Source organism: Eutrema salsugineum, unplaced genomic scaffold (assembly GCF_000478725.1).
Source record: "Eutrema salsugineum unplaced genomic scaffold, Eutsalg1_0 scaffold_20, whole genome shotgun sequence".
Classification (NCBI taxonomy): Eukaryota; Viridiplantae; Streptophyta; class Magnoliopsida; order Brassicales; family Brassicaceae; genus Eutrema; species Eutrema salsugineum.
Window position 1 is genome coordinate 2,064,279 of NW_006256828.1, and position 13,973 is coordinate 2,078,251.

The 13,973-nt window shown below is 34.8% G+C and overlaps 5 protein-coding genes across 5 annotated transcripts; 4 read left to right on the forward strand and 1 right to left on the reverse strand.

Annotated features, from left to right (window-relative positions):
- Positions 1-537: 537 nt before the first annotated feature.
- LOC18016239 (RNA-binding protein 34) lies at positions 538-2,751 on the forward strand. Its single transcript, XM_006398315.2, has 6 exons — positions 538-1,282; positions 1,369-1,427; positions 1,513-1,582; positions 1,673-1,798; positions 1,904-2,032; positions 2,127-2,751. Exons 1-6 carry the CDS (start codon positions 611-613, stop codon positions 2,628-2,630), a joined length of 1,560 nt encoding a protein of 519 aa, XP_006398378.1. The 5' UTR covers positions 538-610; the 3' UTR covers positions 2,631-2,751.
- Positions 2,752-5,974: 3,223 nt separating this feature from the next.
- Positions 5,975-7,551, forward strand: LOC18016240 (phosphatidylinositol-glycan biosynthesis class X protein). The gene is made up of 4 exons (XM_006398316.2): positions 5,975-6,208; positions 6,400-6,745; positions 6,834-6,994; positions 7,093-7,551. The coding sequence occupies exons 1-4, from the start codon at positions 6,035-6,037 to the stop codon at positions 7,387-7,389; spliced, it is 978 nt and encodes a 325-aa protein (XP_006398379.2). The 5' UTR covers positions 5,975-6,034; the 3' UTR covers positions 7,390-7,551.
- A 61-nt stretch (positions 7,552-7,612) lies between these two features.
- Positions 7,613-9,709, reverse strand: LOC18016241 (syntaxin-22). Its single transcript, XM_006398317.2, has 7 exons — positions 9,259-9,709; positions 9,039-9,132; positions 8,792-8,931; positions 8,457-8,519; positions 8,215-8,372; positions 8,040-8,140; positions 7,613-7,926 (listed from the first exon to the last, which is right to left on the reverse strand). Exons 1-7 carry the CDS (start codon positions 9,438-9,440, stop codon positions 7,861-7,863), a joined length of 804 nt encoding a protein of 267 aa, XP_006398380.1. The 5' UTR covers positions 9,441-9,709; the 3' UTR covers positions 7,613-7,860.
- A 1,149-nt stretch (positions 9,710-10,858) lies between these two features.
- LOC18016242 (binding partner of ACD11 1) lies at positions 10,859-12,376 on the forward strand. The gene is made up of 5 exons (XM_024155303.1): positions 10,859-10,905; positions 11,100-11,204; positions 11,290-11,365; positions 11,444-11,524; positions 11,609-12,376. The coding sequence occupies exons 1-5, from the start codon at positions 10,859-10,861 to the stop codon at positions 12,254-12,256; spliced, it is 957 nt and encodes a 318-aa protein (XP_024011071.1). The 3' UTR covers positions 12,257-12,376.
- An 826-nt stretch (positions 12,377-13,202) lies between these two features.
- LOC18016243 (defensin-like protein 308) lies at positions 13,203-13,575 on the forward strand. Its single transcript, XM_006398319.1, has 2 exons — positions 13,203-13,248; positions 13,385-13,575. Exons 1-2 carry the CDS (start codon positions 13,203-13,205, stop codon positions 13,573-13,575), a joined length of 237 nt encoding a protein of 78 aa, XP_006398382.1.
- Positions 13,576-13,973: the final 398 nt, after the last annotated feature.

The window sequence follows — 13,973 nt, forward strand, 5'->3', positions numbered from 1 at the left end:
TAAACCAGCATGTGAGAGATAGTAACTCCAACAAATATACAAAGTGTGAATTGATTGTTCCTATGTACTTTCATAACCAAACCCTCAGTTTCTACAATACACTTAGATTTAATAACAATAAGAATTATCACAATACTGGACAAGCTCTTTGATTCTGTTTATTTTTTTTTTTTAAGGATTTGCAATGTCTTTGATTCAGTTACGATGACAACTTTGATAATGACTTTAAATTTTGTAATGTTAGGGTCTAGGGGAGTTTTCAATGATTGTGATATAGTTGCTGGAGCAGTGAGAGTATCCTAACCAACAAAAAAATGCTAAAATTTAAATATTTTGTGACTTATTCTGTGGTTTGAAGGACAATGCTAGAAGAAGAAACCTTACCGTATGCTGGTGTAGAAATATCAGATACAACCTGCAAAACCTAATCGGCCCATTAATATTGTGTTTTCACGGCCCAATAAATAACGGGTTGATTCGGATATTTTAAAACCGACCCGGTTTGTCTATCCATGGCGCTCTGCCGCCCTCGTTGTCCAAAGTTCCAAACTTTTTAGGGTTTCAATCTCTCTCTCCCTCTCTTCCTCTTTCTCTTTCAAATCAAACGAGGATGGGGAAGAAGAAAACGAAGGAGACGACGAAGGCTGAAGAATCTCAAAACGATGAGTCTCAGGCTCAATCAGGGATCTTCACCACTCTCTTCCCCGGCGATGTGGCTGAAGGCGAAAGCGCTGGCTTTTCGAGTCTCTTCTCCGATGATAACCCTTTCCGGCGAAAGCAACCTGAGCCTAAACCAGAGGAAAACCCGAATTCGATTAGTCCCGAATCGAAGAAAGGAAATAAACGAAATGTCGATAACGATGAAGAGGAAGAAACAGTTGCGCTCGTGAAGACGAAGAAATCTAAAAAGGGGGAAAAACTGAAATCTCCAATTTCGGATTCCGAGGGTGTTGAGAAAGAGACGAATTCGGATGTTGTAGAAAGTGGGTTGGAGACAAAGAGGAAGAAGAGGAAGAGAGATGAGATTGAGAACGAGTACGAGACGAAGAAGTACGGAAGCGTAGAGAAGAAGGAGAAGAAAGTTGGTGAGAAGAGGAAGAAAGCTGATGAAATAGCGGATACGATGGTTTCAAAGGAAGGATTTGACGATGAGAGCAAGCTTCTTAGAACTGTTTTCGTTGGGAATCTGCCATTGAAGGTTAAGAAGAAGCTAATCTTGAAGGAGTTTAGTAAATTCGGCAAGGTTGAATCCGTGAGGATACGGTCGGTGCCAATTGTCGATGTGAGTTAGTTTTTTACCTGAATTTGGATTAGACAAGTCGCAGTTAGGTTGAATGATGTCTGATTTGCTGATTTTTGTTTGACTAGTCGAAGAGAACGAGGAAAGGAGCTATAATGTTGAAGCAACTTAATGAGAAAGCTTCAAGGTCTGTGCTCGAAAACCCTTTATTCTCATTTGATTTTGAAGTTTCATTGAAGAAAAGCGTAATGTTAATCTTTCTGAAAATGCAGTGTTCATGCGTATGTTGTGTTTGAAACAGAGCAATCTGCTGAAGCTTCTCTGGCACTTAACATGTCTCTGGTAATACAACCCCTATTTTCTCTCTGGTATAGTCTTAAGGAGTTAGGTGTAGATTGGTTCATGTTTTAGTGTCTTGTGATAACATTTCAGATTGATGGGAATCATATCCGTGTTGATCGAGCATGTCCACCTCGTAAGAAACTGAAAGGTGAGGATGCTCATTTGTATGATACAAAGAGGACAGTCTTTATGGGTAACCTCCCTTTTGATGTGAAGGTTAGTAGTAGTAGTAATCTCAGGTGCTCTCTTGTTGAATTGCGATGATCGAACGTAATATTCAGATTCTTGGTCTTGTTTTGTTTTAATCTCTTAATAACGCAGGATGAGGAGGTGTATCAGTTGTTTACTGGTAAGAGCAATCTAGAGAACAGTATTGAAGCTGTTCGTGTTATTAGAGATCCTCACTTGAACATTGGAAAAGGAATAGCTTACGTCTTGTTTAAAACACGGGTATGTCAAAGAAAAAACTTCGTTTTTAATCTTAAGCGTTTGAGGGATATAACTAATGAAATCTGATGAATCGTTTTGTTCGTTAACTTAAAAGGAAGCTGCAAATCTGGTAATCAAGAAAGGATACTTGAAGCTTAGAGACAGAGAATTACGTATATCTCGAGTCAAACCTGATGCAACACCATCAAAGAGAAAGAACAGTTCATCTGAAGCTTATTCGCCAGCTCAGAAAAGACAACAAAAAGACAAAGTAGTCACACCAGTTGCTACGGGGAAGGCTAATCTTTCATATCAAGGTGTACGAGCATCGAAATCAGGTGATGATAAGAAGAAACCTTACCAGAAAAGCCCTGCGCAGTCAAAGATGAGACCTAGAAGTAGCAGCAGCAGCAGCAATGAAGGCAACAACAAAGCTGCTGGTAATAATAGTAGTGCATTGAAGCAGCGTAGCCAGAAGCGACCAGCGGTTGCGGCAAGAAAAGCGAAAGCAAACGCAAAAGAGAGCGGTGGTGGTAAGCGATTTGCAGGGACTAAGCGTAAACAAGAAAGCCGAACTCCTGAAAGCTTCTCCAAGAAGAAGAAACCAAAGCGGTTTTAGACCATGGGGATTCAAGTTAAATTTGGAAAATTGATATTGTCTTACTAATATCAAACTGTTAAATTTTTAGCCTTTATTTGGTGGTCAAAAAGATTTACATTTACTATTAAACTTTTTAGCGCTTATCTTCTTTTTTTTTTCCAGCACAAATCAAGTTTCATTTACTCAAATACTTGAAAGTTGAAGCACAGAATTGTTTTTCTTTCATGGTAAATAGGACAACTAACGATCTTCCTTGCCAAGGAATCAGCACATAAATATTTCCCTCTCTACCAATGAACTTAAACACTGGTTGTAACGTATGATTTGCCATCTCTTCATCAGCTTGATGACATTCCGAGAGTCTAGTTAGTCTCTTTTTGGCCATGTTAGCCGCCACGCAGAGAATTAGTAAGACATCTCCAAAGAAAGTGATGAATATTTGGCATAGTCTTTACGTTCCAGATTGGCTTTGTAGAGAGGATCTAGACTAGACTGTAGCATCTTATTTTTGTTGAACATCCAAGAATCACCTTCATTAAAATTTAACGCTTACCATTGAGCTCACTAATTCAATTTTGTTGGTATATCAATCCATGTTCTACATGGAAAATATTAGATGGTATACTATAAGTGAAGTCTAACTTCAATTGGTATGAGGTATTCCTACGATATTTTGATCAAAGATATTTAGATTCGATGAATACAAAAATCCGTAAGAAATATTTGAAGTGATAATATTATAACGTTTTTCTCTAGCATAACTCCCTATTTCCCCCTTTATCTTATTATATAATCCACCACGACCCAAATAACTACTTAATACTTATGGCAATGGTTTTAAATCATCTTGTTCACTAACAATTACTAATTTTCCGTGATTGGAGGATTTGTGATTTAGATTTTGAAAACAGAAACTTGATTAACGCCTAAATGCTGAATATTTGTTTTCAGAATTCAAATATGAAATCGACAAAAAAAAAAAAAAAAATTGATTGATTGGTATGTTTGACCGTTTATCACCGAAAGCTTCTCAAAATGTTTTTCCTTCCATAAGACTTTTGACCATGGATTACTTTCAAATAAAATGGTACCAAGTTCAACGCATCCTAAAAAAAAAATCAAATAATAGACAAAAAAATCGAAATGAAAAGAATTTTACGGTAAAACTACAGAACATTGACAAAATGATTGATTTGACTAAAACCGACTCCAAACCAAAACTCTAATTCATATCAAGCCGATAACTATATATAAAAACTTTGTTTCATTTTCGTTTACTTTTCCTTTCCAGATCAAAAACCCAAAAAATAAACTAAATAGCAGACAATCAAAACCAAAATCTACATAACAACATACACAAACCATATATAAATATATACGGAGGTATAGCATATATATTACTTATGCAAATGAGTTACCATTTGCTTTAATGGTCATGCTTGGCTCCTTGCACGCCACCGGCAGCCGATTTTCAGCTAAAACCAGTATCCACTCGTGGCATACAGGGAGCCAGGCATGACGGTGAATCAATATATATGTATGTAATTGTATACGAAACCTTTAAGGCGCATGAACGTTGGAGGACATTTTTATACGTCGATCTTGGCTTGAATCGAATCAGAATATTTATTTATTACTGCTGGGAAGAGAAAATGAAAGTAGAGAGAGGTATTGGAGATTTTTGGTTCAAGAAGAATTTGTGGTACACAAATATATAAAGGAGAAAGAAAGTACAGAACTAATTATGCTATTGCAAAAAAAGCATATGAACAAAGTTAGGTTTCGATTTATTCTTTTGTTTAATTTAATGTTAAAATAGGACCCATTTACTCACTTTCCTTAAAGGCTTCTCTTTTCCCATTTGATTGAGAATTAAATCATGCAAAGAATATTGTTATATATGAAGAACAAACGAAAAACAAAGATAAGGGATACTGAATTGTTTATTCCTAATTCAAATTTACAAACATTATAAATCTGCTTAAACTCCAATATGTACTTGAATATTGTAAGATGAATATCAAATATGGATTCTTCTTGTTAGAATTACACAGCGTGCAAACCTGCTGGGTTGCTTTTGATTAATTAAATCTTTATATATATGAGACCTTTATAAAGATTTTCACATTATATAAAGGATATATTATCAAAAAGAAAGAGTAAATGGGTATCGATCAATCATCTTCATCGCCACATTGGACCTACATTTTTCATTCCAATCCAAAACTTTAGTGTTAGACAATTCAAAATGATATCCCATTAGTTATTTTGCTTGTGTGTGTGTGTGTTTTACAGTTTGATCGAGTATGCGTTTGTATTCATGTTTAGAAGTTAAAATAATGTGTATTTCTTTAAAAGTTATAATTTTTTTGTTGTATTTATCTAAAGTTCTTTGGAAATTGTAAAATCAAACGTGAAAAGCAAAAAGAAGAAGAAATTTTCGTTTACGTTTTGCTTTATACCCTGTAATAAGTAGTATATGCTATATGCTAAATTAAAAATATAAAGATGATAACTAACACAAAAATGCCACTTCAAAACATACAAATGCAAACACATATTTCGGGTTCAAAATCTTGATAACCTTTGAAAGTATATATAATATAATATGATGAAGCATTACTTGACAACAGAGAAGAACTTTGTTTTAGACTTTTAGTCGTTGTAGACACACTACGAACACATTTATACCAAAGTAACAAGATGTTCCAAACAAAGGCCTTGCAAATGCGGAAATGCCCTTGACATAGCCAATGCCAATGGTGAACCATATTGCGGTTATGTTAAAGATGATTATAAAAAATAAAATAAACATATTAGCGAGTGTAATTTCGAGAAGAAAAAATCGTGTAATTTCATTTCAATTTCTTTCGTTCTTTGTAAGCATTGAAATGTATGTCAAGTTAATGAATGAATAAAGTTTATAGATGTTTCAAAAGTAAAAATAAATTATGTATTTTAATTTTATACTATATATATAACGAAGAGAATTCAATATCAAAGTCTCTAAAGCTTAAAAATTTGATTCTTCTTTCGTAAAATTAGATTTCTATGTCTTTCTTTTTTGGTCAAAGATTTCTATGTCTTTTGGTTTTAAATTTTCATCATGGTTTGTGTGGCCTCTTTCACTTTAGCTTTTTCACAATAATAATAAAGACACTTTTTCTTCCTTTATTTTTATTTTTAAAATATATATAACATCAGTTCTTTCATCTGAGTTGTCTTTTTTTTTTTTTATAAGATTAAATTGTCTTCGATAGTTTGGATTCAATGGACTAGACTAGCCCATTTATAATAAACAAAGTTGGGCCGATATGGGCTGATTTAGCCTCTAACTCAGCTAACTGATCTCCGGCAAGCAATCGGCCGTTTACCCTCACCGGAATAAGCAGAAACAATGGTCTTTGTAGAGCTTGAAGAAGATGTATGAAACAAATGGATTCGAGAGTGTGAACAAATCTCTCTCTCTCTCTCTCTCGATTTACATTTCGCAATTTGAAAATCAATCGATGGGTAGCAAACGCCGGAGATCGGTGATAGCCGTGATTTTCATCTGCTGCGCGATTTCTTGCTTGAATTTTATCTCAAGTGATCAGGTAGATAATCTCCGTCTCGATTTGATTCAATGATTTTGAGAGGAAACTGGATCAGATGATATCGAATTCGATATAATTGAATCTTCCATTCGTGTGTGTTGCTAGCTCTCTCGGATACGAATTCGATTTAGGGTTTTTTGACTCGATGAAACTGTTCTAAAAACTCTTTGAATGATTGCAATTTCTTACAGGTTGGAACAAATCACAGAGATCATAATCCTTGGTTATGTATCTCTGATCGATACATTATGCAATCTTATTTCACTACACGCACTTCCTTAGGAGACTCAGAGTTTCGAGACTACCTGCTTCTTCAAGAATGTTCTGATAAGATTCCTTTTAAAGATCCAAACATTGTTTCATTGCTTCAACACAGAAACATAACAGGTGAAGGTTCGCATCGTCATCTACTTACATCCATCAAGCTTCTTCCTCTTCACTCACAGTCTCAGTTTAACGAGCTCGTCATTGTTGAACGGTTGCCTTTGGGAGTTTTTGCTGACCCTTTTGAGCTTCAGAATCTTCAGCAACGCAGAGGTTAAGATTATGAAGAATAATAAAAAGCTTTTTAGCTTTTCTCTATTTGATCTTAAATATCTGATGGAATCTTTTAAATCTCTTGCAGCTTTCAGAGACGTGTCTGTGTTTGGAGACACGAATCTCGAGCTGCCTTCGTTCAGATCAAACAGGTCTGTTGTTGAGATTCATGTCGAAATCAGTTCTAGAGATTATGAAAATGAAAATGGTGAAATCAGCGTAAAGCTTCCTTTACATGCTCGGTATCAGGTATGTTATCATCACTCGATCTTCAGATTGAATAAAAGGACACTTTGTGTATCTTGTTTTGATCAATATCGATTTTGAATTTTTGATCATCTCCACAGCCTCTGGGAGATAGTGGTTACTCTAGAGTGGAGTTTGGGGAGCCAGACTTGTTCTTGTGCTCGAGCCATGTACCAAACCAGCAACATGAACAGAGAAGATGTTTGGTTTTGTCGATTGGCGGATCCAAGACTGAAACCGGATCTGTTGTCTGGGAAATCCCAGCCGGAATCAGGAGTCACACAGAGTATGTTTCCGTTTTGACATTTGTGGCTGCGGTTTTATCCGCGTTTTCTATCCTTGTGGCATCTCTCTTGAGCTCAAAGGTTGAATCTTGTAAGCACCCGAAGCAATCATGAATCAGCTTTTGGACTTCTTTGTGATAGTCATAGACTCATAGAGACTTGACACTTACGACAGAGAGTAAAAATTTTCCGTTTTTTTTTCTCTCTTCTATAATCCTTAATTAACCTTGGTCCTTACAAAAAACTTGGGCAGAACGTTTTTGCTTAAATTTGGGCAGTTTTAAACCGGTTCAAAACCAATCTCTTGCATGGTAATTCCGGTTAATCGAACTGGAAATTTGGGAGAAACACAAGCAACAGACTTTCACTCACCTCCAACAAAAAGTTTGCACAACAAAAAACCACACACGCACTCTATTACATTAACCAATAGTAGGCACTCAAACCAAACCAAACCAAACCAGACGAATACAAAACCAACTTCTAAGTGTTATCTGCAAATTGCGTTATATACCAAGTAGTTCCACTCATTGATGCTTTAAGATCGACGAACACAATCGAAAGACTTGTTCTTGCTTTCCAAACTCAAGCTGCGAGTACGATAATCACGATCAGGAGTACAATGCCAAATATCACCATGAGCAAGCATGTCTGCGTGTAAACAAGATCAAGACATTAGAATGTAGCCTAAACACATCCCTAAGGTTCATAAGAAACAATTCATTCACTGTATTGTCCGAAAGGTTTTTTATGAGTGTTATTACCAGAGATGAATTTGATCTTTGTGTTTTTGCAGCTTGTGCGAGCTGAGATTTTCCTTGCGAAGTTGCTGCTCGAGAGTTGTCAATGTGAGTACCGATATCATCTGCAAAAAAGAAAGAGAGTGAGTTCAATAACTGTAGGTTTGAGAACATTTTCTTAATTATAGGTTTATTTTACCTATCATGACTCCTTGGTCGTTAACCAGAACCGCAAGATCTTTGAATATTTCGTTAACCTCGCCAATTTGACTATGGATTTCTTGTATGCCTTGCTCTCTTTCTTCGATCACAGCCTCGTTGAATGCAATCTCATTGTCTAACAATACAAGTTCCTGCCTGCAACAATCAAACAAGAGGAAGATAAGTTGCATCACAACGAATATAGATGCGTAGGAGATTTTTCTTTTTAATATCACCAACCTTTTAGACTCCACAAGTTGTGCCCGCTGCTCCGGGATCTGATCTACCTCACTCGCTGTATAGCTATATATGGAGCCAAGACAAACAAGAAACATGATTTATCAAAACCAGACTAACAATTCATAAAGTAAAGCTTTTTGCTTTAAATCATCAAACTTCTAATTCCACATACTGAATTGAAAATTTGAGCTTCATATACATGAAACCACCAATAACAACATATAGTTATACTTTTGCTCTTTGATGACAATTCAAAAAGATTGATACTTTCTAATTCTCATTCTAGATTCAGAATTGAGCTTAATATACATGAAACCACATTAAAAAGACATTACCTAGACTGGTGAGCGGATTGAGGCACGAAAGGAGTATAGGCTGTTTCTCTTTCAGCTGCTGTTTGTTGAGCTTTCTGAAACTCTTTTAATACAGCTTGAAAGTCCTTTGCAAGCTTAGCATCTGCAATCTTCTTACTTGGCTACACAAAAACAACAACAATCAAGAACCATCATCATCATGAACAAAATCAATCAAAAATTAAGAAGATTGACATAAAACCAAACAAGAAGAAAGATTTCACTTTACATTCACACCACTTTGATGATCAGTCTCACTAGCTTCTTTAAGTTTAGCAGAAGTGTCCTTCACAAGCTGCCCAATATGCAATCGTGTCTTGTGCCTACGCAATTAATATATTCAATTCGAACAAAATCGAATTCCACAAATCAATTTAGCAATTAGAATCGATTTAGACCAGATCAAAATGATTTTCTCAAGGAGATTTCAAATTTCAATTTCAACTTACAGCTTCTCCCGGAGCTCCGGCGTGTCTTTTGGAGTACCGAGTGTGTTAACGAGTCGCTGAAATGTAGAAACTCCCGTATTGATCTGGAATATTCCGGAAGCGACGGCTTGCGTCGAATCTTGTCGACCTCCATTGATCTTCCTCGATCTTCCTCTTCCGGCTTCTAAATCTTGAAAACTCATCTTCTTCGGTGGAAATCTCTCTCGTTCTCGTGAAAACCCACCAAAGATTAACGAATATACCCTAAATCCTTTTCTTTCTTTTTTTTTCCCGGGAAATTAATCGAAATCAGAATCCGATCTACGAGAAGGAGGAGAAATTGCTTATCGGAAATTTTCCAGAATCTCTGAGAAGGCAAAAAAAAAAAAAAATTACGGTCAAGGCGTGAATCGTGGAGACAGAGAGACAGAAATTGGAAAGCGTTTTTTAAAAAATCAGTAACTGAATTAAAGAGAAGAAAGGCGTGTAGACATTTTTTTCCTTTTTGATCCTTTTATTTCCTTATATTTAAGCATCTTATAATTGGGGGTATCTTGACCAAAAAAAATAATAATAATAATAATTGAAGGTATGAAAACCAACAATCTGGATTGTTTATCACTAAAACCATCTATGAATAATTATAGAAATAGTTTTATAATTTCACATTTTTGAAGAAATTTTATCACTGATATGTTGGATCTTTTCTTTTCTCTATCTCTGTGTCGCAGCCGTCGACAAAGTCGTAAGTAATGACAAAACGACAATATCGGAAGTGTTTAAAGATATTGTTGAAAAAGAAGTTGTCGTTATAATAATTGTATTATCAAAAAATGAATGCTATAAATTTCCAACGATTATGAAAGACGTCATTAATAACACCTCCGATCAACTTTAAACCTACGGTCATTCAGCGATAAAATTTTTTTGTTTTGTAACTGTTTTACGTTGTCATAATCGCAAATGCAAAAAAAAAACAGACTCATTAACAAAACAAATCCTCAATAAAAAGATGATATAATATTTTAGCATTTTTCCAAATATGATTTTATGCTTTTTTAGTTTGATAAAATATAAAACTGATATCTTATAAATCATCATTCTAATTTCCAAGTAGTGTTTTAATTTAAGTTAGAGAGTGGTCATAATTTAACTAATTATAAACTGAAGGGCGAAATATTAATAAAGAGGATATTTAGTACCCTATCAGCAATTTCGCGCAAGATTTTTCAATGATGAGGTTACTGTTTGTCTGAAGGCGGAAACGGTTTCGCCACGTGGACGACAACTATTAGTGGTAAAGTGATTATGACACGTCTTTGTATTAAGCATACAATATTTATGTTCATCATTAATTACACAATTAGAATCTTTCCCGACAAAGAAAATAGCTCAGCACGACCTTTTTCTTCCTTCACACGTATGAAATCGCCGGCCAAACAAAAAAAAATCCCGACGGTTACACGTGCCATATTTGTATATAAATGGAGTTCCCTTTTTTGGGTTTCTCACATACGACCAAAGAACTTTCTTTATTTGGGTGTTTTCTTGTTTTTGCCGTTTCAAATTCGTTCTTCGCTGGTGAAAGAGAGAACCTTCCGTTAAACCAGATTTAATCGCAATGTCGGTGAGTTTTACATATCAAAATTACTGTTCTCGTCTCGAATTTGAATGATTTTGATCGCCTGATACGAATAGATCTGTTGAGAACCGCTAATTTTGGGTATTAATGTGGACTTCTTTGAAAATGTGATTAGTATCTATAAGATTAGTTTAATCTTTTAGCTTAAGCAAAGGAAAGATGATTCATAATCTGATAAATTCGTTAACTTTAGGAATAACAGTTTTATCATTTTATTGCAGATGGTAACTGTAAAAGTTAGCAATGTTTCTTTATCAGCAACAGAACGAGAACTCAAAGAATTTTTTTCTTTTTCCGGCGAGATTGTTTACCTCGAAAGCCAAAGGTCGTCGTTTTTTTTCCCAATTTACAGTTTCATCTTAAATTGTTTTCAGATTTTCTAAAACCTCTTTGATAATTGGTTTCTACAGTGAGAATGAAGGTTCTAAATTAGCATATGTCACATTCAAAGATTTACAAGGAGCTGAAACCGCAATTCTCCTCACAGTAAATTAATTTCCCTCAAATCTTTAATCCAATGATCAAAACTGGCAACTCTTTGTTTACTATCGATTTTGATTTCAGGGAGCAACGATTGTTGATTCCTCAGTCACTGTCACAATGTCACCTGATTATCAATTACCTCCTGATGCTTTAGCTTCATATGTAAGCTCCTTAAAAATCCATTTCTTTAAACCTCAAGAACCTTCTTATGTGATTTCAATCTTTTCTCTGTTTCAATCTCTGCAGGAATCGTCGAAAGGGAGCGACAAATCATCATCTCCTCCACGAGAAGATGTATCAGTATTCAGAAAAGCTGAAGATGTTGTAAGAAGTATGATTTCAAAAGGGTTTATTCTAGGGAAAGACGCGATAGCTAAAGCGAAGAGCCTTGATGAGAAACATCAGTTAACATCAACAGCTTCAGCTAAAGTCACATCCTTTGACAAAAGAATCGGATTCACGGAGAAAATCAATACCGGGACAACGGTTGTGAGCGAGAAAGTCAAAGAAGTTGATCAGAAGTTTCAAGTCACAGAGAAAACCAAATCCGCAATGGCTGCAGCTGAGCAGACGGTGAGCAATGCTGGTTCGACTATAATGAAAAACCGGTATGTTTTAACCGGTGCCACATGGGTTACTGGTGCGTTTAACAAAGTGAGTAAAGCTGCAGAGGAAGTTGGACAAATGGCGAAAGAGAAAGTTGGAATGGCTGATGAAGAAGAAGAAGAAGAAGAAGAAGAGAAGAAGAAGAAAGTGGTTGATGAAGTTGCTAGTGTTCATTTGCCTGAATCACCAAAAGCTTTGGACCAATCAGAACAAGAGTTAAAAATCTCTGAATTGCAAATGCAGAAACAGAAGGAGACTACTCCAAGTGTTGCTTCAGGTCAACCTTGAGATATTTATAAGAAGAATCTTAATTTCTCCCAACTTTTTTTGGAACATAGAAGCTGACTTTTTAGGACACAGCTTATTAGTTCCAAAAACATTGGATTGAAATCGTTTGCTGTTGTTGTTGTTGTTTGTTTTGTTTCTTCTTCTTTCTCCGTTCCAAAAATGGTGAGAATGCTTAAAGTTACACCTTTTTGTTTTGGTATATTTTCGTACGGTTGGGGTTTTGTTTGTTGAAGCCTTGAAGGGTTTACATTTTCATTTGGATGGTTACAACTATTTTGAAATGAATAGACCCACTAAATTTGAAATCATGTATTAGTTTAAAATATCCATAAAATACTAGATTTCGATTGGTACTTTGCATAATGGCAGAAAGACGATTCAACTTGATGTGGTTAATTATATTGTAATATATTTTTGTTCAGCTATTTTGTAAGATTGAAAAATCATGATTTAGACTTAGAGCACACAATTTTTCTTTCTGTAATTGTTTTTGAAAACATGCTAACAAAAAAATGAAAGGAAGGATAAATCTCAAAATTGTGAATAAAAATGGTATTGGGAACGCGATAAGGATGATGATGACGAAGACGATTCAATTACCCGTAATTAGAATGATTCTATACTAAAAGTCAAAAACACAAAATAGATTCTATAAACTTAGTTTCTATATAAAGTTATCTTAAGAATAATTACATTCAATAGCTAAATATGTGTTATTTAATGTATATTGTTATTGTTGACAAAAAGAAAGAAAGATATGCATGGTTATAGTTATCATGAATTCAACGGCTAGTAAGCAAGGAAAATGGAATTAAAATAAATCCCCATTAATAGCATCAAAGATTTTCTACTATAAAGTACCGAATGATCGTAGATCGACTCAATAACTCAAGACAAGCTTTTTAAGCATTTCGTGAATCAAAAAGACGACAAGGAAACAAAAACCATGAAGGTTTCAATCTTCTTCATTGCTGCATTGCTTATTCTATCATGTAAGTACAAGTGCTATACTACGTACTATCTAATTAATCTCATAAACTATTCATGAGATTGAAGATTCAACTATAAATCATATAGAATTGTATACATACTTATATATCTTACATATATTAAATTATTAATATATAGGTTCATCATCAATGGTAATGGGAGTGAACTACCACGAAGACCATTGCCACGACTCTGAAGATTGTGAAATATGGTGCAAACAATATGTTCCTGAACCGAAATGTATTAACCACATCTGCAATTGTAAACCGCCTCCTTCGACCGACGAAGACCTCCCCACATCGGCTAATTCTTCCAATTTGGATAATTGATATATGATTATGATTCTCTATATATATATGTATCCATCAATATACTTCTTGCTTTCTCTTGTTCTATTATAATGAATAGTTGTAAAAGTTTTATTAATAATAAGTTAATAACCTTCTCGTCGTGTCTTCATTTTCGAATCATAAAAAGTTCGTACTTATACAGTTATACTGGACGTGGACGTAATCCTCACGGAGTCATGGTATGTGACATAGCTGAGTTTTTTTAGTTAATAAATCAATATTAGTTAACAAGTAAGTTAATTAAAAATTTATAAGAGATATTCTGGATCTACAATAATAGCTAATCAATAGCTTATAGTTTATCATATAATAAGGGTCTAATAATACTCAAAATGGTAATAGAGGTATTGTACACTACAAGAGTCAAAATATAATTT

Coding starts and splice junctions, on each gene's coding strand:
- LOC18016242 (XM_024155303.1), top strand. CDS start 10,859: ATGTCGGTGAGTTTTACATATCAAAATTACTGTTCTCGTCTCGAATT. Junction 10,906..11,099: donor TACTGTTCTCGTCTCGAATT/TGAATGATTTTG, acceptor CATTTTATTGCA/GATGGTAACTGTAAAAGTTA. Junction 11,525..11,608: donor CTGATGCTTTAGCTTCATAT/GTAAGCTCCTTA, acceptor CAATCTCTGCAG/GAATCGTCGAAAGGGAGCGA.
- LOC18016241 (XM_006398317.2), bottom strand. CDS start 9,440: ATGAGTTTTCAAGATTTAGAAGCCGGAAGAGGAAGATCGAGGAAGATC. Junction 8,520..8,791: donor CAATCCGCTCACCAGTCTAG/GTAATGTCTTTT, acceptor CTCCATATATAG/CTATACAGCGAGTGAGGTAG. Junction 7,927..8,039: donor AAAGATCAAATTCATCTCTG/GTAATAACACTC, acceptor GTTTACACGCAG/ACATGCTTGCTCATGGTGAT.
- LOC18016239 (XM_006398315.2), top strand. CDS start 611: ATGGGGAAGAAGAAAACGAAGGAGACGACGAAGGCTGAAGAATCTCAA. Junction 1,799..1,903: donor ACCTCCCTTTTGATGTGAAG/GTTAGTAGTAGT, acceptor TTAATAACGCAG/GATGAGGAGGTGTATCAGTT. Junction 2,033..2,126: donor ACGTCTTGTTTAAAACACGG/GTATGTCAAAGA, acceptor TTAACTTAAAAG/GAAGCTGCAAATCTGGTAAT.
- LOC18016243 (XM_006398319.1), top strand. CDS start 13,203: ATGAAGGTTTCAATCTTCTTCATTGCTGCATTGCTTATTCTATCAT. Junction 13,249..13,384: donor TGCATTGCTTATTCTATCAT/GTAAGTACAAGT, acceptor ATTAATATATAG/GTTCATCATCAATGGTAATG.
- LOC18016240 (XM_006398316.2), top strand. CDS start 6,035: ATGTATGAAACAAATGGATTCGAGAGTGTGAACAAATCTCTCTCTCTC. Junction 6,209..6,399: donor ATTTTATCTCAAGTGATCAG/GTAGATAATCTC, acceptor AATTTCTTACAG/GTTGGAACAAATCACAGAGA. Junction 6,746..6,833: donor GAATCTTCAGCAACGCAGAG/GTTAAGATTATG, acceptor AATCTCTTGCAG/CTTTCAGAGACGTGTCTGTG.